The 27,205-nt window shown below is 36.9% G+C and overlaps 1 protein-coding gene across 4 annotated transcripts; it reads right to left on the reverse strand.

Annotated features, from left to right (window-relative positions):
• Positions 1-528: 528 nt before the first annotated feature.
• On the reverse strand, positions 529-27,205 carry col17a1a (collagen, type XVII, alpha 1a). Of its 4 annotated transcripts, none has more exons than XM_058380506.1 (53): positions 27,056-27,205; positions 23,446-23,519; positions 23,097-23,138; positions 22,191-22,358; positions 20,698-21,156; positions 20,400-20,447; positions 19,784-19,828; positions 19,603-19,650; positions 19,376-19,507; positions 19,206-19,301; positions 18,335-18,403; positions 17,321-17,401; positions 14,791-14,844; positions 14,530-14,691; positions 13,293-13,373; positions 13,175-13,216; positions 12,177-12,308; positions 11,799-12,062; positions 11,629-11,679; positions 11,510-11,536; positions 10,893-10,919; positions 10,742-10,804; positions 10,292-10,396; positions 9,667-9,729; positions 9,403-9,492; positions 9,279-9,314; positions 9,160-9,195; positions 9,001-9,063; positions 8,772-8,807; positions 8,615-8,686; positions 8,503-8,529; positions 8,315-8,350; positions 8,163-8,198; positions 7,953-8,036; positions 7,798-7,833; positions 7,206-7,289; positions 7,053-7,115; positions 6,898-6,948; positions 6,750-6,812; positions 6,608-6,649; positions 6,164-6,205; positions 5,952-6,050; positions 5,817-5,864; positions 5,602-5,721; positions 5,282-5,386; positions 5,059-5,169; positions 4,632-4,727; positions 3,694-3,834; positions 3,094-3,201; positions 2,299-2,442; positions 2,064-2,141; positions 1,512-1,592; positions 529-1,404 (listed from the first exon to the last, which is right to left on the reverse strand). In XM_058380506.1, exons 2-53 carry the CDS (start codon positions 23,507-23,509, stop codon positions 1,355-1,357), a joined length of 4,401 nt encoding a protein of 1,466 aa, XP_058236489.1. In that variant the 5' UTR covers positions 23,510-23,519; positions 27,056-27,205; the 3' UTR covers positions 529-1,354. The 4 variants fall into 4 exon arrangements, with proteins under 4 accessions (XP_058236489.1, XP_058236490.1, XP_058236488.1 ...); XM_058380507.1 differs by lacking the exon at positions 27,056-27,205 and adding an exon at positions 24,030-24,165 and having other exon boundaries at positions 19,784-19,825; XM_058380505.1 differs by lacking the exon at positions 27,056-27,205 and adding an exon at positions 24,030-24,165.

Genomic DNA, 27,205 nt, shown 5'->3' on the forward strand with positions numbered 1-27,205 from the left:
TACGACTTCCATCATATTTGACTGTATGGTGTGGTTTTTGTTAATAATAATTGGGAAAAATAAATTTAGACTAATGCCAGTTCATGGAAATTTAGTTCAGCAAAAATGGGAATAAAAATAAAAGAATTTTTTTTTTTTTAAATCCTAAAACCAATAAAAACGTGAAAAGATGACATCAAAATAAGTGGTAAAATATATAATAAATAACAAATATATTATAATGTATAAAATCATTTAAAAGCTTAAAGAAATTGTAAAAATATTGTTTTATTTACAAGAGGCTTGGTGCCCATATGAAGTGGGCACCTACTGCTACTATAGCTAGTGCTAATTTCTATAGTCATGCTATAACAAACAGAGATTTCTTTACATTAGCATCGAATAAAATGTATTATGAAGACAGTAAAAATGTTGAATTATTGAATGCACGAGGACAATATGCAAACTGCACAGATGCAGGAATTAAATTAAATTATATTCGTGATGTAACTGCACACAAATTAAAGCACGCAAACATCTGGATTTTACTGTTATTAAAAAAAAAACTTTATTCATTTTTCCACTTTCATACAGAAAACCATTTCACTGTGTTCATTCAGCAGACACTTTCATCCGAAGTCACTTTCCAAGTATACAGAAGCATTAAAGGAGGTAAAAGGATTAAGGTTAAGGATGCTCCAGTGCCTCTCTGGCAATTCTGGGATCTGAATTTACAAACATCTGGTCACTAGAGCCTTTACTTTACTGCTGAGCTGCAACTGCCCCATTTTGGCATTAATAATGACATCAATTACAGTTAAAAAAAAAGAGAGTAAAAATTCAATGCCCTTTAAAATACATCATTATGAAATATGTTCTGTTACGATCTTTACTCTCTAGCTCATTAGCATCATTAGTAAAGAAGGAAGTTAAAAAGTATGAATCGTTTCACAATACATGGAATATCCCACACTAGGAATATGAAAATGAGGACACAGCAATATCAGAGCTTTTCTATGTAAAAATCCAGGAAATGAATCAAAAATATTCAAATGTTGAAGTTACACACTTGTTCTTCAAAAATTCATAGTAGAAGAAAGTAAATTGGATTAAGAAATGTGATGAAACAATATGTTTAGGCCTAACTTTGACTATATAATCTAATATTTGCTCATCTATGGATTCTTAAAGGAATGAAATATGTACATACATTTTGTCATGTCAAGAAATCTGACATCTTGAAGGTCAGCGAGTCAAAGCAATGATTTGTGAACATTCCTTTCTGCAAGTACCGATCCTATAGGTTAGCTATTACAAAAAGTTGCAAACGACAAAAAAATTTATATCTATAAAAATCGATCGATTTTCTGTCAGTCTAAACACCTGTACTTCTCTTTCTTCTGTGATTTATGTAGGTTGCTTCTCCTGAAAAGTAGCGAAAATAAATAAATAAATAAATAAAGATGTCTCATCAATAATGCACCCATTTATTAAAATTCTGAACATTAAAAATATTTCAAACATTTTGATACCTCTTTCTCCTTTTTGTCCTTTCTGCCCGATGCTGCCAGGAAGTCCTGGTAGTCCAGGGATGCCTTGCTCACCTCTAGGACCTGAATTTCCCAATTAATACAGTGGTTCATGATCAGAACAACAGAAAAAACTACCCCTTTATCCCTTTATCCATCCATTTACTGCATCCTTATTGACTTCAAGGTCTGGGCGATGATTTAAATCAGGCTACTAGTTTTGAGAAATAAAGTCAATTAAATATATTCTACAGTTTGTCAAACAAAAATACCTTTCTCAGAGTTTTCAGGGGCATAGTGGTAGGCTTAATAGTTAAATAAATTGGTATATAGTTCCATTTATCAGAACTATTTGGCAAGTTCATGGACTCCAAAGCGTTTCAATGTACCAAATGTAATTAGCATTGGATATCTAAGCAAATCCAAGCAAATAGCCGAGCAAACAAGACTAAGAGGAAGTGAACCCACAGCCCTCTGGACCTTTGGGCCAATCACAGAGCCTTAATTATTGAGTTAATCCTAAATGATCAACTACGGACTTGTTAAAATACTAACCTCTTTGTCCTCTGGGACCAGTATGTCCTATTTCTCCTTTCTGCCCAGGTATTCCCGGTAGTCCAACAATGCCTTGGTCTAGAAAAGTGAAGTTGGGTTATCTAGGCTGCAGAACAAAATATCCAGTATGTATTTTGACAGTATATACATTGGAGAAGCATACATATTGCTTACATGCAGTGGCAGGTTTTGTGTCTATTGGGTTATAAACAGTAAAATGTCATTTATTCCCTACCTCTAATCATTTTAAGTATCTCAGACATGTTGCCAGAAGAACTGTATGGATGGCTGATTCCAGGACGTCCAGGTGGTCCAGGGGGACCAGGGGGACCAGGTGGGCCTTGAAAATCTTTGAAATCCCGCAACAACAAACCATGAGCTGGAAAGAAAGCCAAATACAACACTTTTATGGGTAGGACTATATACATAGCACATACTTAAACACTAAGGCAGCTTTTTATACAAATAATCATGACTTTAGATCCTCTCATATGAGCATCTTTACCAAAACTGTAGAAAAGTATGGAGCGCTGGAACTATTCTGACTGAGGAATAGATACTCTAAATCTTGAACAACGTCCTATTGTGTACTTCCACCAGACTGTGACCATTTATCCTTTTATCTACAGTAACTGCTTTATTCCAGGCAGGGTTATATTGGATGATATCCGAAGACTGTCCCAGGAAAACTGGGTTTGTGTTCCCTAATGGGACACCAGTCCTTCACAGAGTGTCATGCACACACACATTCAAATATTCTTTCACTCATCGGGGTAGTTTAGTTTGGACTATCTGTCTAACTGGGGTCAAACTGGACCCCTGCAGCTGTGTGATGGCAAGATTACCCAGTAAGCTGGAACTATGACTAGTGAATACTATTAGAAACGTGACATAAGTGTGCTTGAGATTGCATGATTTTGATGTAAACAAAGCAAAATAAAAATCTGAAATTTTCCTGGAATTACAACCCAAGAACTTAAAGTGGCTCATGTGTCTCCTGTGGAAACACATTTCATTTTTGGTAACTTACATTTGATGTAGTTCACCACATGTTCTGCAATATTGGGGTAGTCCAACGTCACAACAGGTGAATGTTTGCCCTCTTCAAAGCTTGGTTCATCACGTAACACCCTGCCACCTGCAAGAAAACATAAGGCAGGGTAAGTAAACTGTTGCACTATGTTTACTAAGATTCACTAGGGCTCCTAAATGGTGCAGTACAAACCACAATTACCCTGAAATCACAAGTTGGATTCCCAACTATGCCATAGCAATCTGTTGATGTGGGTCCAAGAGAGTTAAACTGGTTGATCTACCTAGGTGATTCATTGAGGCCGTGTATGTGGAAGAGGGCAGTGAGTGTCTTGACCGGTATTGAGTCTGATATGGTTTAGATTGATAATGGAGAAAACTATAGCATTGAAATGTAATGTTCAAGCAGCAATAAGCAAGTAGTACACCCTAAGCTTGAGCTTAATATAATATAAGGCTCCATCACGGTTTAATTTAGAGATACTAAATTCTTCAAGACCAATCAGATTGTTGCTGCTGTTTCAGAAAATTCTGTTTGCCGTTCTAAATTTCCAGTAATTTTTCCAGATTATACTGTAAGCATACTCTGCATACTTACTCTTTAAATATTCCTGCAGCTGAGCACGGATCGGCTCCGGGTGTGCGTTCTCAGCATAGGACACCAGGCCTCCTGTGATTCCAGGAGGTCCCTGTGGTCCAGGAGGACCTGGAGGTCCAGGTGGGCCTCTAAATTCAGCATCTGTAGGAACAAAAAGCATCCATAAGTAAAATTATGAAATTCCGGTCCAGCTTCCAACCAGGTCCATGATGTTATGTTTCCTGAATACAGATCCTAGGTGTGGACTGCACCTGATGACTCTGAATGGTAATTTAAAACTTATAATGCATTAAGAATTTCTTATAGGGAGAAATTAAAAGCATTGTCTACCGTATTCACCAAGGACTTAAATTAGCACTTGTCTTTTTTGCATTCGTTATTACTTTTCATACTGTACCAACCTCTTCAGTAGACTGTTGTACTTTTAATCCCTAGCATGAGAATGGATTTTAGAAGTGTTTAGATGTTAGATTCTCCTGTATTAAGACAAGTCTTCAGTGAACGCTGTGATGTTTTACTGTAGTTACCTTAGCATAATAATATGCTTGTCTATTTTTGTGTTCAGGTCATGATGACCATTTTGATTTATACTATATGGCCCTGTCAACAATATGTAGTACAAAAAACATGACAAATATGTTTGTCAGGAATTTTCTAAAAAATTCCTCCTTACTCTCTAGATATTTCAGAGACCTGGGGGTCTACAAGGTTCTGGGATGCCAGGAGACCCAGGAGGGACTGTGGATCCTGGTAGCCCAGTCAGACGTCTATACTCTGAGTCTTAAAAGAACACTAGCTTGTAATTTCATTCCTTAGAAAATTTTAGACTATTTTTTAAGTCTATAAGGTACATGAGTCCCTGAGGTATTTATAGATCAAGGTGTATATAGTGCAATATGCACAAATTCTGAGAATGAATAATATTAATAGGCTCTTACTTTGTAGGAGAAGTGGGATATCATTGTAGGCACCTCCAGGAAGTCCTGGTGGACCAGGTGGGCCTGGGGGTCCAGATTGTGTCAGTATACCCTGCTCTAAAAAGAGGCACAGAAATAAAGATTTTAACAATATTTAAACATAAAACAAGGCTAAGATAAAATCATTAAACTCTGAACTCCTGGCTATCTTCACAAAGGCATTTATTAGGTGAAATGTACAGTATATAGTTTGTGCAGTGTATGATAGACATATGCACACACTAACAGTGTGCAAGGTGGATGTGTAATTTTTATCCATTGGTGCAAGCTACATATATAATTCTCCATTAAATCAGATTTAGTGAAGCTTTTTTAACAGATTCTGGTTCATTATTCCACTTTATTGACCTTAAATGTGTGTTATTACATTTTACTGAAAAAGACATACCATTCATAAGATTGAGGACTCTCCCAGCCACTTCCTGAGGGTTGATGCCTGGAATACCTGGAGCTCCAGGTGGTCCTGGGGGACCAACCAGATACTGCTTCACTTCCTCCCCTGCATCGTACGGCAAAGAAGTTTATAATTGTGCGTGTTAGATTAAATATACATGATAGAATTCTACTCTAGAACGATATAATTTACATAATAATTGGTTCAGAAGACTCACTTTGGATGTAACTGATAATACGATTAGCCAGATCAACATCAGACACACTTCCAGGGGGTCCAGGAGGCCCAGGAGGACCAGCAAAGTATTCCTTAATGCCATCATCTTTAACAAAAAAGGCAATGCAAGATAGAGTAAGCAAAGCAAAGCAATATCAGTACTTAATATTTTTAAGCACATTGATAGCTCATATTTAACACATCTAGACATTAAACTGCTGATTATAGAAATATCTCCATTCAAAAATAAACAAATTGGATATAAGGCCCCTAAGGGAAAAGCTTCTTCCAGTATAAAGATATCCTTAAAAAAGTGCTCACTTCTAAGAAGGTCATTAAGCTGATTAGCAATGTCTGGAGAGCCAGTGGCATCACCAGGAGGTCCAGGAGGCCCTGGAGGTCCAGGTGGACCTGGTTGTCCAGGTGAGCTTCTTCCTCCACCTTATAATTGAGATACAGAGTATTGCATAATGTGTAGTATATCAAGTAAGAGTTGAATATATCTTAAAGTACTCAGCACAGTAATTCCTACTTACCATAAGAATATCCTGGGATGCCAGGGGCCCCTGGGACACCAGCATCACCTACAATCAATGGATTATAAGACAATGAGTGCTTATCGAAAGAGATCTATTAAATGTAGACATACTGTAGTCACATTTGATTAGCACCTTTTGAACCTGGTGGGCCTTGAGGGCCTGGTGGGCCTTGAGGGCCTGATAAGCCAGCAGGTCCTGGGGGTCCACTTGGGCCTTCAGGCCCTGGATAACCTGGATAAAAATAGTAGAAAAAACTTTAATACTGTAATATTAACATCTGTACAAGTTGATACAACACAGTAGGTTCCATACATGTTGGAAATGCAGAAGCTAGATTCTCTTACCAACTCCAGGTTCTCCAGGTAGTCCAGGATGTCCAGGCTCTCCTATACGAGAAATAAAAATTATAAAATCGGTTTTATAAATAATAAGAAATTTTATACAGTAGAATTCCCAATTCATAGTTTTTCTATGAATTATAGAATCCAAATTTTATTTTATTTTTTCTTTTAAGTATATAAAAAATAAGAAAATAAAAAGCAAAAAAACAAACAAAGAAAACCCTCTGAAGCCTTGAGAGAAGCCCGTAGGATATAATGATAAAAATAAATATTATGAGCTTCTTATTTATTATACTTTACAAAAAGACTGTAATTACATTTAAAATGTCCATCACAATAATATATATTTTTAATATATGACACATTTCTGTAATTTACATTATGTGTTCAAAACATGGGTAAGAGCAACATGGGCATGATTCTGTGTACAATATGTTTTGATTTTACCTTGAGGTCCAGGAGGTCCAGGGGGTCCAGCAAAAAAGGTTTCTGTTAGGATGATAAAAATGCATAATAATATACTAATTGGCTCTAGATCCGTGTAGGGTCAAATGTAATGTAATGCCTAGTATAGGAACAACTAATTTACCTGAGTTGGGTACAAAGCTTCCTGGTTCACCTTTGCCACCAGGAGGTCCAGGAAGACCAATGCCTGAGGAAAGAAAAACACTAACACTGAACTGTATTTAAGAATAATCTGTAAGATGATCGCACTATTAAATCAGTTTGTAACTTGCCTGGCTCTCCAGGTGGGCCTGCAGGTCCTGGTAAGCCAGGTTTGCCTTCACCTGCAAAAAATTAATTAAATTACAGGATGTTAATATATTAATAATATAACATATATATATGATATATTTTATTCTATATGTATATCATTAAAAGACAAATTTACCAGGTTTCCCGGGTTCTCCAGGAGGTCCAGGGGGGCCAGGAGGACCAGGAAGACCAGCAATAGCTATTCAGTCATATTGACATTAGTTTAAAAATTATTTTGAATAGTGTATAGCATAGATATTATACATAACTGAGAAAAGTGATGCCTTACGCTCAAACTTGACTCTTTCAAACGATTTTGCAGAAGTGCCAGGTTCACCATCATCACCCTTTTCACCCTTTTCTCCCTTGGGTCCTGTAAGAACAACTTGCATGTTAGTGCAAAGAAAGCATGAAAATGATTGGCATCTTTGGCATACTGTGAGTTTGATTGGACATCAGCCAGATTATTTTCCTGGCTAGTTTCTACACAGTTGCTTTTCTTATGCACACGACTATGGTGGTGTGGAGCAACACGGGCTGGAACAACATCATTACAGAAATGTTACTAAGATAAGCTTTTTTGATTAGATATTTCAGCAGTATGTCTAACCATACTTCTTGATACTGTATTCATTTTAATACCACCTCTTTTCATAATTACACTGCTCTTAATCCTGTGTTGAGGGTAAAAAATAACTTGCCAGACCAACAGACACCAATGGAATGATCTCATGTTTGCATTATAATTGATTATTGTTTGCGTTATAACTGAGGCCAATAATAATCAACAGTCACTGCAAGAGACACTTTAGAATACTGAAACAACACTCTTTAATATAGGACTAAATTCCAAATCTTTGAATGGATGAAAAATATCTTACCAGATGGACCAGGAAGACCAGCAGGGCCAATGGGACCTGTGAAGAAACCATTTTTTCATAATTTCATACCTGATTCTTTTTGAAATCTTGATTTAGGTTACATAAAATGCTTTAGAAAAAAAATCTGCCTATTTTTAACTTATTAAAGCCCTTACCTGATAATCCAGGAGATCCAGCAGGCCCAGGGGGTCCAGAAGGTCCGGGGGGTCCAGGAATAGCAACAGTGTTGGATGCAGAGCCTGCCAAAGAAGGAATTAAACAGCAACCCTAGTTAATCATTAGGTAATTATTAATCCTCAATTACTGTTAAATGTTGTAGAATGTATAAAAACTGGCTCTAGAATCAAGGCTGGAGAAATTCGCACCTGCACTAATAACTCTTCCAGGTTCACCTGCTTCACCTGAAAGAATACAAGGAATACTCAAAAGACTTTCGAAGGCATTGCAATAGAGTATTGGAATATTACATTATTCTTAACTAACACAATGCAAGAGAAGCATGTAGCATGAAGGTTACCTTTAGCTCCGGGATGACCCGGTGTTCCTGGCAAACCTACAAGCCGAGAGTCAAAATGAAAAAATCACACAGACATTTCTAGCAACATAACACATCCTGCACTCTTAAACTAAAATATGTAATTTATTTTAACAAATTTCAACTAGCAGGTTCATTATAAAATAAATAAATTTTAAGGTAAAACTTGCCTGGTGGTCCCTGAAGCCCTGGAGTTCCTAATAATATGGAAAAATAAATAAATCATTATTTTTAAAATAGGTAATGCATATATTCAATCCTTAACCGAGCTGATAGAAGTACCTGGCACGCCTGCATCTCCTGGAGGTCCAGCTGGTCCATGAGGACCTGGCAACCCATTTGGCCCTTGGTCCCCTAAAATTTAAGTGGAAGCATGTATGACACTTGAAATTCAGACAAAAAAATGTTATATAGATATATTCATGGATCTTGAACATACCACGATTTCCTTTAGCACCATCTGGCCCAGGGGCACCTGTGAGGTTAAGGAGAGATTAATACTGTCATCCAGATAAAGCTATGGTCATGGTAGAAAAAAACTATAAAACACCATATCACTATCTATTTTGTAAAATGCAAGATACTTAAGACCTGTGTTCTGAAAGTGTGTTAATGTTGAAGGTGTTGATTCATTTTCATTAAGAGCTCACTGCTCATGTCAGACCAACCTGCTGATCCTTTAGGTCCTTTCTCTCCTGGTGGACCAATGGGTCCTGGCTGTCCTGGCTCTCCTGCAAACATGGATTATAAGATCACACTATGACCAAAGCATGAAATACACAATTTCCAGTTATTTGCTCTTTTCAATTTAAGGTCATTTTACCTACCAGTGACACCACGGGGGCCTTTCTCTCCTTGATCACCTGTTATGGGAGTTATTAGAGAGTTATTATGTGGGGACATTGCTTGACTAAACCTTTTTAAATTAAATTAGCTGTGGACTTACCTTTAGCTCCAGGAGGTCCCACAGGTCCTCTCTCGCCTGTAGTAAAGATGTAAATATGTTTAATAAATCCTAGAAGTATCTACAAAACACAAAAACTTTTTGAATGTTCATAACCCGTAGACACCTTTAGGTCCAGGATCACCAGCCTCTCCACGGAAGCCTTGAGGACCAGGAGCCCCTGGGACACCCGCAGAACCTGGAGCACCCCCTTCACCTGTTGTGAGATGTGTAAAACTTTGTTTATTCATATGAGATTCTTACATTTGATCAGAATACAAGCAAAGTATACAATCCTTAAGGCCACATTGACCCAAGGACTGTTTCCACCTAGTACAAACATCACCAAGAGTTCATTATTGGCCAATATTTTCAAGCTTGATGCCTGTACCTCTGAGTCCCATAGGTCCAGCTGGTCCTGCAGGTCCAGCAGGTCCAGGATCTCCAGATGTTCCTGGAACAAGATAGAGCCATAAGTCACATGACCTGCAAAAATCTTACGCTTCTGTTGTTAAATTAAACATATCTGTACTGTATTAGAGCCAAGACAGGATAGGAAAGGAAAGAGAGGATATGAAAGGAAAGAGACAGGACAGGACAGGACAGGACAGGACAGGACAGGACAGGACAGGACAGGATAGGATAGGATAGGATAGGATAGGAAAGAGCCAGGATATGATATGATAGGATAGGATTGGAAAGGAAAGAGCTAGGATAGGATAGGATAGGATAGGATAGGATAGGATAGGATAGGATAGGATAGGATTGGATAGAATAGAATAGAATAGAATAGAATAGAATAGAATAGAATAGAATTGAATGGGATGGGATAGGGCAGGAAAGAGACAGTACAAGACAAGACTCAACAGGATAGGAAAGTACTGGATGGGACAGGGGGGAAGAGAAGAAGACTGGAAAGGATATGATAGGATAGGTTTGTATGGGGTAGGATGGCAAGGGATACAATGAAATGGATCTCAACATGGGTAGAATCAGTTGTGTTGTTATGCTCTTACCTTTCTCTCCTTTCTCACCAACTCCAGGTGGTCCTGGTTCTCCTCTGGGTCCTGTTGGTCCTTCACGGCCTCTCTGTCCAGGTGGGCCATCATGTCCTGGTTCACCTAATTTGCAACACACATGTAGAGCATCTGCCTTAACCCTGAATGACTTCCATGTTAAGGTACAAGAAAGACTGTCCTACCAAATTTTACTTCCTTAATATGACATATTTCTCAGAGAATCAAGCCTTGTGCTTTGCTTGATAGCATAGGATAGGGGATAGAGGGAGGTGATCTTTTGGTTTATCATTCCTAATAGTAGTTAATATCATTTTAGAATTATTAAATTAAATAGTGGTCATTGACCAGTAACATGATGAACTAACAATAAAACAGGAAATAATATACTGTTTATGTTTATGTATTGTAGAATTTATTTTTAGGAAATCTGTGCTAGCTGCACCTTACCAGCACTTCCTTTAGGTCCTCTTGCACCTTCTTGTCCTGGATGACCAGGAGGACCAGGAGGACCTGATGAACAGAGGGACACTGGTCTGTATTTATTGGTTTGAAAAAATATCATCTGTTGGTGTAAGTGTGGAAATAGAGGTTTTCTTACCTGGCACTCCAGGAAATCCTGCGTCACCTAAAAAACAATTTGTTAAAATATAACCATATATTAACAAATATAATGAATACTTGTAGAACCATAGACAGTTTTAAACTTGGTCTCATGTAGTAAAATTAGTAGTTAGGCACAAAAAGATCGACATCAAATAATTCTAATCTAGTTGATCCAGTAGAAATAACGTAATACCTTGTTTTCCATTTAAATTCTAAGCCAAATAAAATATTCTAACTAATAATATAATGACTTCAACCTGTCTGGAGATAGATTTCTAGTATCTTTGTGCACAAACGGCGTGAATAAGATAAACTAGAGGCTAATAGCTCATATTTCATATTTTCTATAAATTGTGCAAAGAATTAAATACAGGTTACAGGAACAAGGTTTTTTACGTGTGTTTAAGAAGCTTAATGGAAGCTACTAAATTAATTAATTAATTAATTAATAAAAATAAATAAATAAATACATAAATAAACAAATAAATAATTAAATGCATTGATATTAATTTTAAAAAATGAAACAGAATTTTTAATTTTTTAAATTTTGCAATGACAAATGACGGAGATTCAATATTTAAAATATATATATTTATCTGAGTTTAACCCTACCTTTAATCCCAGGAGCTCCCTGGTCACCTGAGAGAAAAAGAATAGTACATGTTAGCAAAAAATGTGTTTTGATTTCCATCTTATTTACATGATATGTGAATTTGAACATAATTTCTGACCTTTGCTCCCAGGCTCCCCTCTCTCTCCTTTCATTGAGGATGCCAGTGTAGCTACACGGATAAAACATTACTATAATATTATAGTATGTACTATAATACATAAACATTAATAAATTACTCATGAACATCGAACAACATGCAAATAAACAGCCATAAATAAATCCCAGTACCTCTGACGCTCTCTGACTGTAATTCAGAGTGAACGAGTTGTTTTATGGTCCTGTGTAGTGTGGCTGGATCAGGCTGCACTGGCTCAGATCCTAATTGTACAGTGTTTTCTGTTCGTGTTATTTGGGTGCGGTCATATTGTACAGAATCCAGCGGATCTACGATGTTCACGGAGGACGGCACTGACAGGCGGCTAGTGTGAGCGGAATTTTTGGGTCCTCCTTCCAGACGTTCCACACGAGCCTTTAGGCTTCGTACTTCCTCAGCTGGAGCCAATGCAACACACATACACATACACACACACTCACAGATTACTGACTGCCACAGCCACTCAGTATGACAAGCCATGAGAAACTACGTACTGTGCTACACTGTCTTACCCAGAGCGATGAGTCCACAGAGAAGCCCCAGCAGTAAGAGCAATCCCAACAGCAATCCCAGCAGCCATTTCCACCAGCTACAGCAGGAGCAGAATCCCATTCCACCTCCTCCAGATTCATCTTTACGTATCTCTGCAGTCACATCGGAATAAATGCTGATTAATAACCAGCATACACCGATCAGACATAACATTATGACCACCTGCCTAATATTGCCCTGGCCCGTCATGCACTGTGTATTCTGACACCTTTCTATCAGAACCAGCATTAACTTCTTCAGCAGTTTGAGCAACAGTAGCTCGTCTGTTGGATCGGATCACACAGGCCAGCCTTCTCTCCCCACATGCATCAGTGAGCCTTGACCGTCCATGACCCTGTCGCCGGTTCACCACTGTTCCTTCCTTGGACCACTTTTGATAGATACTGACCGGTCTGCAGTGGTCAAATAAGATGCTCTGGTCCAGTCGTCTAGCCATCACAATTTTCCTTGTCAAACTCTCTCAAATCCTTACACTTGCCCATTTTTCCTGCTTCTAACACATCAACTTTGAGGACAAAATGTTCACTTGCTGCCTAATATATCCCACCCACTAACAGGTGCCATGATGAGGAGATCATCAGTCTTATTCACGGCACCTCTCACTGGTCATAATGTTATGCCTGATCGGTGTATAACACTCAGTTGACCCTTTGTAATTTTCAGTTTAAAACATTTTTGTTATAATTAAGACTTTTAGTAAAAAGTCTTATTATTATTATTATTATTATTATTATTATTATTATTATTATTATTATTATTATTATTATTATTATTATTATTATTATATGTTAGAGCTTAACACACATAATACACTGGATGCATAAGTTTACATCCCCCATGCTTTCTATGTATAAAAAAAGAGAAAAACAAATTTAATTCCAAATAAATAAATTTTCCCTGCTTTATCCTGCTCAGGGTCTAACCTGCACGTCTAAAAATATAACTCTGCAACATATACCTGCATATGTAGCTTTGTCCTTTGTTGCAGCAACTTTGACACCTGCGAAAGCAAAAATCTATCAGAATTTATTTTGTGAAAATGGATTCAATAGAGACGCTTATAGCCATGTACTGACCATTTGACATTGTGACTGTTTCTGTGGTTCCAGAAATCATCTTCTTCTCCCTTTTCAGAGAGTCATCTGAAAACGTAGTTGCTGTGATAGAAATGGAAAACGTAGCTTACTATGCTCTAATCTACTAACTAGCTACTTACTAGAGAGTTAAATAACGTTGCATGGTAATATACTGTAGTATGCATTTTTGTCATCTGAGGGAATCAACTGAATTAAAAGTGGACTGAGGATTAATATATATTTGATTAAATAATCACTTTTCCTTCAGAGTTTGCTAAATCACACAGTTAGCATGAAGGTACATGAAGGTATGCATTTTTGCAGTGCTTTCGGTCAGACACAGTAGCAACCCAAAAGCTACTCATTTCCATATGCTACCCAAATGACATACTCATTACAACAAACATGCAAAACTTTATTCTAAACCCAAACCTGCATTTTTGGCAAGTCTTCATCAGACCCTGTTAGTAAATCAGCTTCTATAGGTGTTATCAAGTTTGTACATGTTTTTAACCCTTCGGTCAGATATTTACTACATTCATTAACCAAATGCCTTCAGCCAAAATAGTTTCTCACAATACAGTCTCTGAGCTGCCAATCATCAACAGAAATATTCAACACCTTTCTTTTTTTTCACCTTTATTAGGCTAAATATCTAACTATTATTAATATAGACCGCTATGAAAGATCTCAGATCTATGAAATACACCGATCAGGCAAAATATTATGACCACCTGACTGGCCCCCCTTTTTTTGCCAATACAGCCCTGACCCATCATGCACTGTGTATTCTGACCCCTTTCTATCAGAACCAGCATTAACTTCTTCAACAATTTGAGCAACAGTAGCTCGTCTGTTGGATCGGATCACACGGGTCAGCCTTCACTCCCCATGTACATCAATGAGCCTTGGCTGCCCATGACCCTGTCACCAGTTCACCACTGTTCCTTTCTTAGACCACTTTTGATAGATACTGACCACTGCAGACCAGGAACACCCCACAAGACATTTTCAGAATTCGGCCCTTGTCAAACTCACTCAAATCCTTTTTTCCTGCTTCTAACACATCAACTTTGAGGACAAAATGTTCACTTGCTGCCTAATATATCCCACCCACTAACAGGTGCCATGATGAGGAAATAATCAGTGTTATTCACTTCACCTGGTCATAATGTTATGCCTGATCGGTGTAAGCTGTGGTAGTGTAATAATAGCATTCGTATTGTTTGCTCCTTACATAGTCCAGTGCTTGTGGTGGAGGTGAATGTTTTGCCCGTGTCTTTCGACATTATCAGCCTCTCGCTTTCTTTCTTCACTGGAACGTTGTCTTTCTCCAGCAGCATGAATTTATAATCCTTAACAAACACGTCATCGCTGGTGACAGGGCTACTGGGGGCGACTAAAAAAAGGATGGAAAGAGAATCAGTGGGCAAACCAGGGTTTAGTTTTAGTCACGTTACATTCCTGAAAATGGTAGAAAATGATCATCCTGTCTTACCTGCAGCAGTTGTGGTAGCTGCAGTGCTCACAATGTTCTTTGGCACTCCGTATACTGCAAGAAGACCAGAGACATATTGTACAGTTATCTATAAATACCAATCATGAACAGCTGCATTGATTCATATTAATTACATTTCATCATATTTAGTGATATTGATGTGGTGGTGCTCTAAAAGATGTAGCTGAATTCTGCCAAAAAAAAAGGAAAATCAAGTTGTGTATTACTTCCTGTAAGATATCTGAATTTTATGAAACTATCCATACATTATATTAAATTTATTCATTTTGTTCTAATGTTCATGCTCTTTATCTTCTTTCTTCGTGTAAGTTTCTTCCTGTTTAAAGTCTAAACACATGCTGGGGATCAAGCTGTTGGATATTGAAGTATATGTGCCATAGAAAAACTGACCACTGACCACGTTTTTTGGAGAAGTTCTGATCCAGTCGTCTAACCATCACAATCTGGCTTTTGTCAAAGACGATCAGTTCCTTACGCACGTCCATTAAATTCAGTTTGTAATCACATTACTGCCTTCGACATCTTTGAAATATTAAAATGCAATTCTCTATCTTAGTTTTAACCTGTAGATCTATACATAATAAAAACTGAACAGTTTTTTCCAGGCTGTCAGACAAACATCAGCCAGAACATTAAAACCACCTGCCTAATACTGTGTAGCTCCCCCTTTGTGCTGCCAAAGCAGCTCTTAACCATTGAGCAAGCTGTGATGCCTTTCTATCAGAGCCAGCATGAATATTTTCAGCAGTTTGTGCTACAGTAGCTCTTCCGTAGAATCGGACCAGACCTACATCAAGGAGCCTTGGGTGTTCCTGATCCTAGTTTGTCCTTCTTTGGGTCACTTTTGTTCAGTAGTAACCATTGCCTACCAATAACACCCCACCAGTCCTGCTGTTTTGGAGAAGTTCTGATCCAGTCGTCGTTCTGAACCATCACAATCTGGCTCTTGTCGAAGTCGATCAGTTCCTTTCACACGCCCATTTTTCCTGTTTGCAAAACATCAGCTTCAAGACACTGACTGTTTACTTGCTGCCTAATATATCCCACTGCTTGAGAAGTCCTGCTATAACAATATAACCCATTTTATTCGCGTTATCTGTCAGTGGTTTTAATGTTACTGCTGATCAGTGTGTATGACATCTCAGAGCATGTTTCTCTGATTGAATGAATCTTAATGATCTTTGTATGGTTTAAAATGTACACTTTCATTACTTTTCTCTCTGCTCCATCTGTTTTCCTATCAGAGTCAGCTAATTCGCGAGGAAAAAACACAGAAACTCTGCACCTCCACACAATAATGATGTCTAATAATGTAGGGATCATGGACCGGTCGGAATTAAACTTTCTTTATCCTGTCTTTATTTACTCAATATTCTCTATTTGCTGTTATATTAATATGCTGCTATTCACCAGGGCCTACCTTACATTCAGTTTACTCAGCTTACAGTCAATTACACACTCCACATGATCCTCATGCAGCCTCAGTTGTTTGCTTTGCTCGGTGTGTTCTCTGTACTGTGCTACGGATCACTGTATTTGTACGTTCTGTAGTGCAAATAGATAGAAATATTCCTGGATGTCTGATATTTTGTTCTGATGTACATATGAGAATATGAATTGACTTAAACCTCGCTCGCTGTGGAATGCAAGCCAGTGGTAGATCAAGTGGTTAAGGCTTATTAGACCAAGCTCCAGCACTGCTAAGCTGCCATAATTGCCATAATCTTTTCATCACTAAACTTGAACAAGACTCAAAAAGACTTTTCTAAAAAGAGTTTATACGAATCGCGTTGCAATCAGTTAACCATAGCTACTAAAACAGCCCTGACCCTGTATTCTGACACCTTTCTATCAGATCCAGCATTAACTTCTTCAACAATTTCAGCAACAGTAGCTCGTCTGTTGGATCGGATCACATGGGCCAGTCTTCGCTCCCCATGTGCATCAATGACCCCTGGCCGCCCATGACCCTGTCGCCAGTTCACCACTGTTCCTTCCTTGGACCACTTTTGATAGATACTGACCACTGCAGACTGGGAACACCCCACAAGAGCTGCAGTTTTGGAGATCTTTGAGGACAAATTGTTCACTTGCTGCCTAATATATCCCACCCACTAACAGATGCCATGATGAGGAGATAATCAGTGTTATTCACTTCACCTCTCACTGCTCATAATGTTATGCCTGATTGGTGTAATATGGCTATTTACAACCTGATAAGAGTAAATAAAAAGTTATAAATTAATAGGATTGTGATACCAGTAAATACCTCAGTAATGATGTAAAAGACCTTCCTTATTATGCTAAATAAACTGTTGAGTGTTTCTATAAAACCCTAGGCTATTTCCTTAATGGAAAAGTATATCTTAAGCTTTAAAAATAAATAAATAAAAAACTTTAACCAGCTCTTAACTAAGTACCACGAAAAACAAAAAAGAGTGATATTTAATGCAACACATGTGAGCTAATCTTGTGAGTAATATTATCCTTCACTGTTCACTTTACTCACCTGGAGCAACACTGATCCCATTTGCAGTGATCGCTACACCACCACCACCACCGCTGCCCAAGTTATTCTGCATCCCATACACTAAGAAACGACAAGAACAGCGTCAAGCCTTACACAATGTATTTGGATCATTACAACATTTTTTTTTAATTAATCATAATTAATCATTTTTAATAAATCTAAGTCTGAGTGCTTAATGCAGAAACAATAATGAACTAATAACCCATGACACATACACTATATTGCCAAAAGTTTTGGGACACCCTTCTCCAAATCATTGAATTCAGGGGTTGTTTTTCAGGGGTTGGACTCGGCTCCTTAGTTCCAGTGAAAGGAACTGTTAATGCTTCAGCATACCAAGACATTTTGGACAATTTCATGCTCCCAACTTTGTGGGAACAGTTTAGGGATGACCGCTTCCTGTTCCAACATGACTGTACACCAGTGCACAAAGCAAGGTCCATAAAGACATGGATGAGTGAGTTTGGTGTGGAGGAACTTGATAGAGTCCTGATCTCTACCTGATAGGACACCATTTGGATGAATTAGAGCGGAGACTGAGAGCCAGACCTTCTCATTCAACATCAGTGCCTGACCTCACAAATTCGCATCTAGAGGAATGGTCAAAAATTCCCATAAACACACTCCTAAAGCTTGTGGAAAGCCTTCGCAGAAGAGTTGAAGCTGTTACAGCTGCAAAGGGCGGGACAACTCCATATTACATTCATGTGCATGTAAAGGCAGGCATCCCAAAACTTTTGCCAATATAGTGTATATTTAACCAAGATATTTATTTTAATAAGACTTGTAATTGTTTGATATCCAATAGAGTATTTTTGTTAATTTCTTAAACAAAAAATCATTAAAGACAATTTTTTCACAGCCTTTTCAGTGCCAATATTAATGGAGGGAACTTGTAAGTGTACTCTTTTCCCCATTTCAGTAAATATAGTGTTATAATTAGTGTAACTCTGTAAAATGTGATACTGATAGTAAACTATTTCTGACAAAGACCTGCATTTCCAGCAGAAAGTCCACTGCTGATGGCTGAGGTGTTGAAGGCCAGGTTGTTCTGCAGTCCCACTACAAATGACAACAACACCAATAAGTGCAACGATGAGGACATGAAATGAACACAAAATGGACTGAAATTACATTAATTGTTTACATGAAAGAAAATAGTACACAAAATGCTGTAAAACAATTCGCCCAAATGATCGATCCCATGTACCACTGCTCACAAGTCTTCAGTTAACTATAGGCTACTAATCTGAAAAGTAGAAAATATCTACCTGATAATCAAGAAAATAATAAATAATAAAATTTTGAAATAAAATAAAATAAAAGTGCAATATTTGCTAGCTAAGGATCTAACAGACACCCTTCATACATACATACATAAAAACACCAATCAGGCATAACATTATGACCACTGAGAGGTGACATGAATAAGACCTCCTCATCATGGCCCCAGTTAGTGGGTGGGATACTGTATATTAGGCAGCAAGTGAACATTTTGTCCTCAAAGATCTCCAAAACTGCAGCTCTTGTGGGGTGTTCCCGGTCTGCAGTGGTCAGTATCTATCAAAAGTGGTCTAAGGAAGGAACACTGGTGAACCGGCGACAGGGTCATGGACGGCCAAGGCTCATTGATGCACGTGGGGAGTGAAGACTGACCCGTGTGATCCGATCCAACAGATGATCTACTGTTGCTGAAATTGCTGAAGAAGTTAATGCTGGTTCTGATAGAAAGGTGTCAGAACACAGTGCATCACAGTTTGTTGTATTTTGGCAGCAAAGGGGGGGACCAACTCAATATTAGACAGGTGGTCATAATGTTATGCCTGGTCGGTGTACACAAACACACACAGTTATACACTCTCACCATTGTGTTGTAGTGTAGAGTTGGGGCTGAGGTTGTTGGGGTTGGTGTGATAGCCATATCCGTTATATGCAGACTCTAGAATAGTGCTGTCATAACCTGAGAGAAAAATATTATGCTATATTACAGAGACAAATTAAAGTGAATGTAGTGTGTGTGTGTGTGTGTATTACCTGAGTGGCTTTCTATACGTGTGTCCACACTTGCTTTTTTAGGTATGGGGAGTGTATTAGTGGGAGAGCGAGGAGGACTGCTGCTACTGGAGCGACCTTTAAGAAGTTTCTTCACATCATCCAGCTCGGTCCCTTATTACACACACACACACACACACACACACACACTTCTTGTTAGGTCAAGCAGTGATGTTACTGGTTATCTCTTTTCTTATTATTATACTGACATCTAGTGGATGGAGAGGCACTCTGCAGTCTGGCTCTGATCTCACTCTCTGAAAATATGAGAAGATTAAATTTATATATTTATTTATTTATTAGTTAGTTAGTTAGTTAATTTAGTTCTGTTCCTTTCAGTGTTCATTCGTTATTAACTTTCAAATCATGTAGAGTTAAATACAGCTTTACCTCTTGTCTGGGTCCGTCCTCTGGTGACTGCACTTGCTGCTGCTACTGCAGAAAAAAATAAATAAATAAAAACAAAAAAATTAAACTTCAATAATCTACATTTTAAAAAATATTTGCTAAAATTATTATTATTATTATTATTATTATTATTATTATTATTATTATTATTATTATTATTTGCAGTAGTAGTAGTAGTAAAACCTTTTAAAATATTTGTTTATTTATTCCTAATTTATTTGTTTGCTTATTTACTTGTTTGCTTTATTTATATAAAAAAAATTCTATAAATGTGTTTCAAATGTTTAAAACATTTTACTTATTGTTTATTATTATTATTATTATTATTATTATTATTATTATTATTATTATTATTATTATTATTATTAATTTGCAGAAGTAGTAGTACTAAAACCTTTTAAAATAGTTATTTATTTCTTTATTTAACTTATTTGTTAGCTTATTTAATTATTCCATTTTTCATATATGTGTTTAAAATGTTTCAAACATTTTAATTATTATTTATTTGTATTATTATTATTATTATTATTATTATTATTATTATTATTATTATTATTATTATTATTATTATTATTATGAAGCAGGAAAACACACTGACCATACTCTTTCCTAGTATATTCAGGGGAGGAGTTGCCACTGGAGCTTCCTAATAAAGAATTAGTTCATAGTTAAAAGAATAAATAAAAAATGTTAAATATACAGTAAACTTAAATAATAATACAGTTAAACACATTATACATAGTCTACATGGTTGCTTAAATAAATTCTAATGAAGTTGATAGACATTTAATCACAGTCAAGTGACTCCCTCTCTCTCTCTCTCTCTCTTGATAGTTTTATCCAATACAATAATGTCAATTAAAAAAAAAGGTCAAAGTTCACGGTCTGTAAGTCACCTTCATATCCTGCAGTGCGCAGGGTCAGGCTGCTTTTCCTCTGTGTGACCGGTGAGTAGCTAGCCGACTTCATGGCGCTTGTCGTGGTAGAGGAGGTGTATTTGGTAGCGCCGCCTCCTGCTGACATAACAGCCGACGAAGCCCCTCCTCCAGAAGACATGACTAATGAGTGAGACCCGCCCCCGGACAGATTCATTGAGCCAACTGAAAGGTTCCCGAACTCAGAAGAAGAGCTGGACACAAACTGAGACGAAGAATGGGACTCGAAAGCGCTTGCAGAAGCCCCGGAGCCTCCTCCTGAAGAAACTCCGACTGTAACGATAGAGGAGGTTATGCCAGATGCTCCAAAACCTCCAGCAGCTCCACTTGAAGATGTTCCCAGAGAAGATGAAGTCAGAGACGATCCTCCGCTCACTCCACCAGTCACAATCTGCACTGCACTGCTGCTTGAGCCACCTACTGAGGATGATGAAGGACAAACACACAAACAGAAGGACTGTCACTGTTACTGAGGGTTAAAATGTTCTACTCATTGTCTTCTTTTACATTTATGCATTGGGCAGACGTCCTTTAACAGAAAAGCTTTATCAATTAATATTGTTTCATAGGTCATGAACTGATGTTAATAATACTCTTTTTAGAGATGTAACTGATGCTAAGATTAATATCTTATAAATATAGCTAACAGTTGCTTACTGTACATGTAATGAAAACCTTCTGCTCTTTAGTTTGAAACACTAATGCATCCTTACACACGTTCACACAGCGCTCATTCTCTGAGCCTGGATTTCATGAGCATCAGTCACATGCTACAGAATGGAGGAAAAAAATCATTCTGGTCAGTTGTTTATAAAGACAACAGAGCAGAGTGTCTCAGTGTTAATGTAGTAGATTAGTGTTTAAGGTGTTGGACCACAGCTTGGAAGGCCATGAGGTTAAATCCCAGGTCCACCAAGCTGTTACTGCTGGGCCCTTGAGTAAGGCCCTTCACCATCAATTGCTCAGTTGTATAAAATGAGATAAAAATGTAAGTCACTCTGGATAAGAACATCTGTAAAGGAGACAAATGATATCCTGTATGAAAATAAAAATCCCGGTGCAGAAATATGTGAGATTATTCCTCATTAATTCCTTAATTCATTCCCCTCTTTGTAACAGATTCCTGTTCTTGACTGACAGGCAAGAAACCCGACATGGTCTTCTGCTGTTGTAGTCCATCCACCTCAAGATTTAAAGTGATCTGAGATGGAATTCTACTGTTTCATGTGAAATATGGCTGAAGCTCTTGACCTGTATCTGCATGATTTGCTGCATTGTGCTGCTGCCACATGACTGGCATACTGGAGAAACGCGTGCCTGAGCAGGTACACAGCCGTTCCTATTAAAGTGGCCAGTTAGACAATGCAAACTATGTACATTTGTATATTTTTGTGTATAGAAAAGATCTTATTTCCTGTCTATATCTTGCTGTTATGAAGTGAAGTAGTGCTTACAGGATATGACATTACTGCTTCCTCCTCCTCCTCCTCCTCCTCCTCCGCTGCTCTGGGTGATGATCCTCCTCTCCAGCACTGTTCCTCCAGAACCAGAACTAGAACCAGAGCTGGAGCTAGAGGTAGATGTGAGTACCCGCTGAGTGTTCACTGAAGTACTGCTGCCCTCTTTACACACACACACACACACACACAGCATAAAATAACGTGTAGAAATGGCCTGTAATTTGAACAAGCTATTTACTAAAGTGGGATTAGAATGCTGTCTAATAAAGCACAGAAAAAACCCAAACTATTCTTTTACCAGTTCTGTTTTAGTGTTTGAAGAAACATATGGGGCACTGACCATTTTCTTTTCTTTTCTTTTCTTTTCTTTTCTTTTCTTTTCTTTTCTTTTCTTTTCTTTTCTTTTCTTTTCTTTTCTTTTCTTTTCTTTTCCTTTCCTTTCCTTTCCTTTCCTTTCCTTTCCTTTCCTTTCCTTATTTGCCCTTTCCTTTCCTTTACTGTCCTGTCCTGTCCTGTCCTGTCCTATCCTATCCTATCCTATCCTATGCATATATTGTATATACTAGGTAAAAACATAAAGTCTTAACTACAAATTCTTAAAACCCTGTGTGTCTACTTTCAGGAGAATCATTATACACCACTGCACAGTCTGACATGACACAAAGACATTCAATGCTGAACATTTACACACAAATTCCATCTTTTGGCCTCTGGCTAGAAAAGAATTAAAGGTAATAAAGCTCTCTAATAGCACATAGGATAAAGACAGAAATTCCCTCAGGGCAGCTGCTGAGAGAAATCTGATGGTGATGTGTTATAAGAGCATAGCGTTAGAGATTGAAGCGCATTAGCGTTAGAGATAAAAAAAAAAAAAAGACTTTTTTTCTTCTTTACACTCACTTGGAGGAAGGGATGTCAGTCTGGTGGTGGTGGTCACACTGTCTGTAAGTGTGGAGGAGAAGAGATATATCCAGTCATAATATTATAATAATATAAAATGTATGATATTTATAATAATATAAAAACAAACCAATAAACCTCGCGTAGACAAAAAGCCCTCATTAAAAAACAATAGCATTGTATTATTCAAGAATGGAGTCTGAGCTAGATTTCCATGGCAAAGAAAACTAAATTCTTCTTTAAAATCCTCCTTTAATAAAAAGTCTACAGCTATAAAATAAAAATAATTCTACACTGACCCTTCATGCAATTTCTTCATATTTAAACACATTCTTTTTCTCCCTCTTACCTTTCCCCGAAACTCCTGATCCTCCCTCTGCGTTCACAATCTTGGTTGTGATTAATCTGTCCATTCCATGTTCACTATTTAAAAGCAAAACATTGTGAGATTTTCCAGAAAGATCTCCAAAAATAAGCAAAAACATCGCATCAGATATAGATTACTCAAGAACATTATCATTATCACAAATATCTGTTCAACTGGATGTGATACAATAAAAAAAAATAGATAGATAGATAGATAGATAGATAGATAGATAGATAGATAGATAGATAGATAGATAGATAGATAGATAGACTTTATTGAGCCCATGAAGAAAATTCTTGTGTTACAGCAGCTTAGTCAGTTAAATATTTTAATAATAATTTTACAAAATGTAAAATAAAAATGTAAAAATACTGAATGTGAATGCTGGAAGGCAGGGTTTTATACAATTTTAATTTAATTTAGATGTGGATGTGAAAAAAATCTCTTTTTTTTTGTATATGTATAACAATACACCACGCTATACTTAATAAAGCAATAATTCATCACGTCACTAATGAATTAATTGATCATTAATTAATTACGTATTTTCTAAGTTATACACTCACCCCACTCGTTAAAGCCCAACTCCATCCTGCAGAGCTCTGCCCTCTCCTGAGCTACACTTGATAAGTAAAGAAATCAAAGCCTAACACACCCTATGAAGAAATTCTAGCTATGGCATCAATCGTCCTCTCGATACGCGGCCCTTCAAATCCTGCAGGTTTCAACATGAGGTTTTTTTCTCCTCAAGGCAGCATTTCCATGAAATATTATACATGAGTACCCCTTGTTTTATTCCGTCAGGTCTTTTTTTTGTCAAATTACTAAAAAAAATGAAAGCTTTGATTCCAATGAAAGCTGTAGTTGAGCGCTTCAGCAGTATTTCCTGACACAATGATACCACTGTCTTTTAAACCTGGGATAGAAACATTATTTATTGCAGTAACTGTAGTTCTAGTTCTAGATAGAGTGTGACAGGGATAGGATCAACACACTTTAATCTAACATTTAATCCAGAATAACTCAGGAACTTTAATATACAACTAACCTGTCGAGGAACACAAACTGATCTCTCTCTGGATCTCTTTGGGTTTGAAATCACAACCTTAAAGTCACACAATAGATAGATAGATAGATAGATAGATAGATAGATAGATAGATAGATAGGGATAGATAGATAGACAGACAGACAGACAGACAGACAGACAGACAGACAGATAGATAGATAGATAGATAGATAGATAGATAGATAGATAGACCTTGGGACAGAGTGTGATGATGAGAAGCATTGAAGATGATGTCCGTGATTTTTATGTCAAAACGTAAAAAAAATATTTGGCTTAACTTTTTATGTTTCTGTTGCTGTCAGTGAAATATTTGATTTGTGTATGTGTGTGTGTGTGTGTGTGTGTGTGTGTGTATGTGGTGGACAACCAATCAGAAAGTAGAGGCATTTCTATTTGCCTGTCGATATATATAACAGCTTTTTCGCTAGTCACTAGCTTTCACACAAGCTAGCGTACGACCATGGTTTGCACTAGCATGTTCCCAAGAAAAGCTAACTTCTGGCTAAATCTCTAATTACACGTTCCAGTCTGTGACAAGCGGCATCTGTGTCTCATCCCATCAGCCTCAGAGCTTCTCTAGAGAAGCCAGTCTGTAGGTGTTTACTCCGGACAACATGAACAAACTTACTGCACAAAATACAATCCTCACAAAGTGTGATAAATAATTCATACAGCAACAAACTAATATACCCGATGTTCATAAACCTACAAGATTAAAATCCTGTGTGTAATTGGCTTTGTAAAGGGATCAAACACCCAGCATCTCGTATCACAGACAAACCAAACAATAATATCAGTTATGTCATAAGATTACGAGATACACACAAAAAAACCCAGAAATATCTCAAACAACAAAACAGGAAAATAAATAAATAATAATAAAAAAAACATCTTTAAAATAATTTCCACTAATTTGATTTGGGGCCAGATTTATGGGAGATCGTTAAAACTATGCATATAGTTATCTATAATATCTTTTCTAGATATTAATTCCGAAAATAAATAAATAAATAAATAAATAAATAAATAAATAAATAAATAAATAAATAAATAAATAAAAAGTTTTCACAAATTGTTCTGGGGAAAAAAATCCCATTCTCTGTTTTCTTTTTCTGTAAATCATCTAGAATCCACAAAATACAGTTCTTATTCTTGTTTTCTTTCTTCCTTCTATTTTTCTTTAGAAAATTTAAATTCCAGTTTCTCAAAACTCTTCATTCTGAACTTATCCTAATGACTCAAGCATATTAATATACTTTAACTGACATTACAGTGTGTGTGTGTGTGTGTGTGTGTGTGTGTGCGCGTGTGCACTCACACACCTGTGTATCCCAAGGCTAATTATTATGTGATGTTCCACAGCCTTTTGAAACTGTTACTTATATCATGGTACAATAGCAGTGATTAATGTCTTCTGACCACAAATAACAGTAATGTAATACATAAACCTCTCCTGTTGTGTAAATTGTTTCTTGGCTCAAACTTCTGCACAGATTAGTCATCACATGGCCTGTAGAGATAACCGGCAAACACCTTACACCTTATTACAACTAATCTAACTGTTTCTGACTAATATCAGGTAGAGATGCTCTGAACAAAAAAAGGTCCTAAAATGAGCTTTGGGTTTTAGTTTATTATTTTGGCTCTTTTTTTGATAAAGATTCTCATTTAAGATGTCCCAAAATGGGACAAAAAACATTTAAACGTTCTAAATTTGACCAATTGAAAGTGTGATGTTCTACATAAATAGGACAACTGATGAACTTAAGATTCTATGCTAGATTTTTCTCCCCAAAAATTATAGCTAAATAATTGCTTGTTCACACAAAACCCTTTAAATGAAATGAAATGAAATGAAATGAAAGGAAATTAAATTAAAACTAGTAAGTAAGTAAGTAAGTAAGTAAGTAAGTAAGTAAGTAAATAAGTAAGTAAGTAAGTAAGTAAGTAAATAAGTAAGTAAGTAAATAAATAAATAAATAAATAAATAAATAAATGCACTGATGACTGATTGGTTGATCTGGTTTTAAAACATTTTTTTAAGACCACAAAAATTTGTAGAGAATACCTGGAAGATTTTTAGGATAAATTTATTAAAGAATATAAACCTAAGTTTATATCCGTTTGTATATATCCGTGTGTTCATATTTTAATGAATTATCATTCACTGCAAATGAAGAAGAGAGACTCAAACAGGGTTACATGAAGTCATAGCCCATGATGAGACTTTTATGAACCTATAAATGAAGTTTATAAGCACAATATCAGTATTAATTAATAATATGATTGTAGAATCTCATAAATGTTCCTAATGTATTGTATAAGGACCAGAGTAAGTAGGAGTAATAACACATGGAGCTCAGTCTTACTTACACTGATATTACTAAACTGATATTTCTGCAGCACTGCAAAATAATAATAATAATAATAATAATAATAAAAAATAAGATTGTAAATCTTAAAAATGAACAATAGCAAAAATTCAGTAAACAAAAAAGCCGTCTATGTAGTGGAGAGACACTCACCTTTTGCCTTGGACTGGAGAAATGTCTCACGTTGTGTTGTCCCGTTGAGGTGCGTGTGAACCCTCACTACTGAAAACTTGTAATATACCCAGGACGCGGTTCTGATCAGGTCCGGTGACACAGAGGCCAGGTATGTGGGACCTCACTGCA

Source organism: Hemibagrus wyckioides, linkage group LG26, assembly GCF_019097595.1.
Source record: "Hemibagrus wyckioides isolate EC202008001 linkage group LG26, SWU_Hwy_1.0, whole genome shotgun sequence".
Taxonomy (NCBI): domain Eukaryota; kingdom Metazoa; phylum Chordata; class Actinopteri; order Siluriformes; family Bagridae; genus Hemibagrus; species Hemibagrus wyckioides.

What these genes read in the sequence shown, in the direction of transcription:
- col17a1a (XM_058380506.1), bottom strand. Translation starts at nt 23,509, where the DNA reads ATGGACAGATTAATCACAACCAAGATTGTGAACGCAGAGGGAGGATCA. An exon ending in CACCACAAGCACTGGACTAT is followed by an intron (nt 13,374 to 14,529) that starts GTAAGGAGCAAA and finishes TTTCTATCACAG; the next exon opens with CAACTACGTTTTCAGATGAC. An exon ending in TGGTCTTCCTGGTCCATCTG is followed by an intron (nt 7,290 to 7,797) that starts GTAAGATATTTT and finishes TTGTTCTTACAG; the next exon opens with GACCCAAGGGAGAAAAGGGT.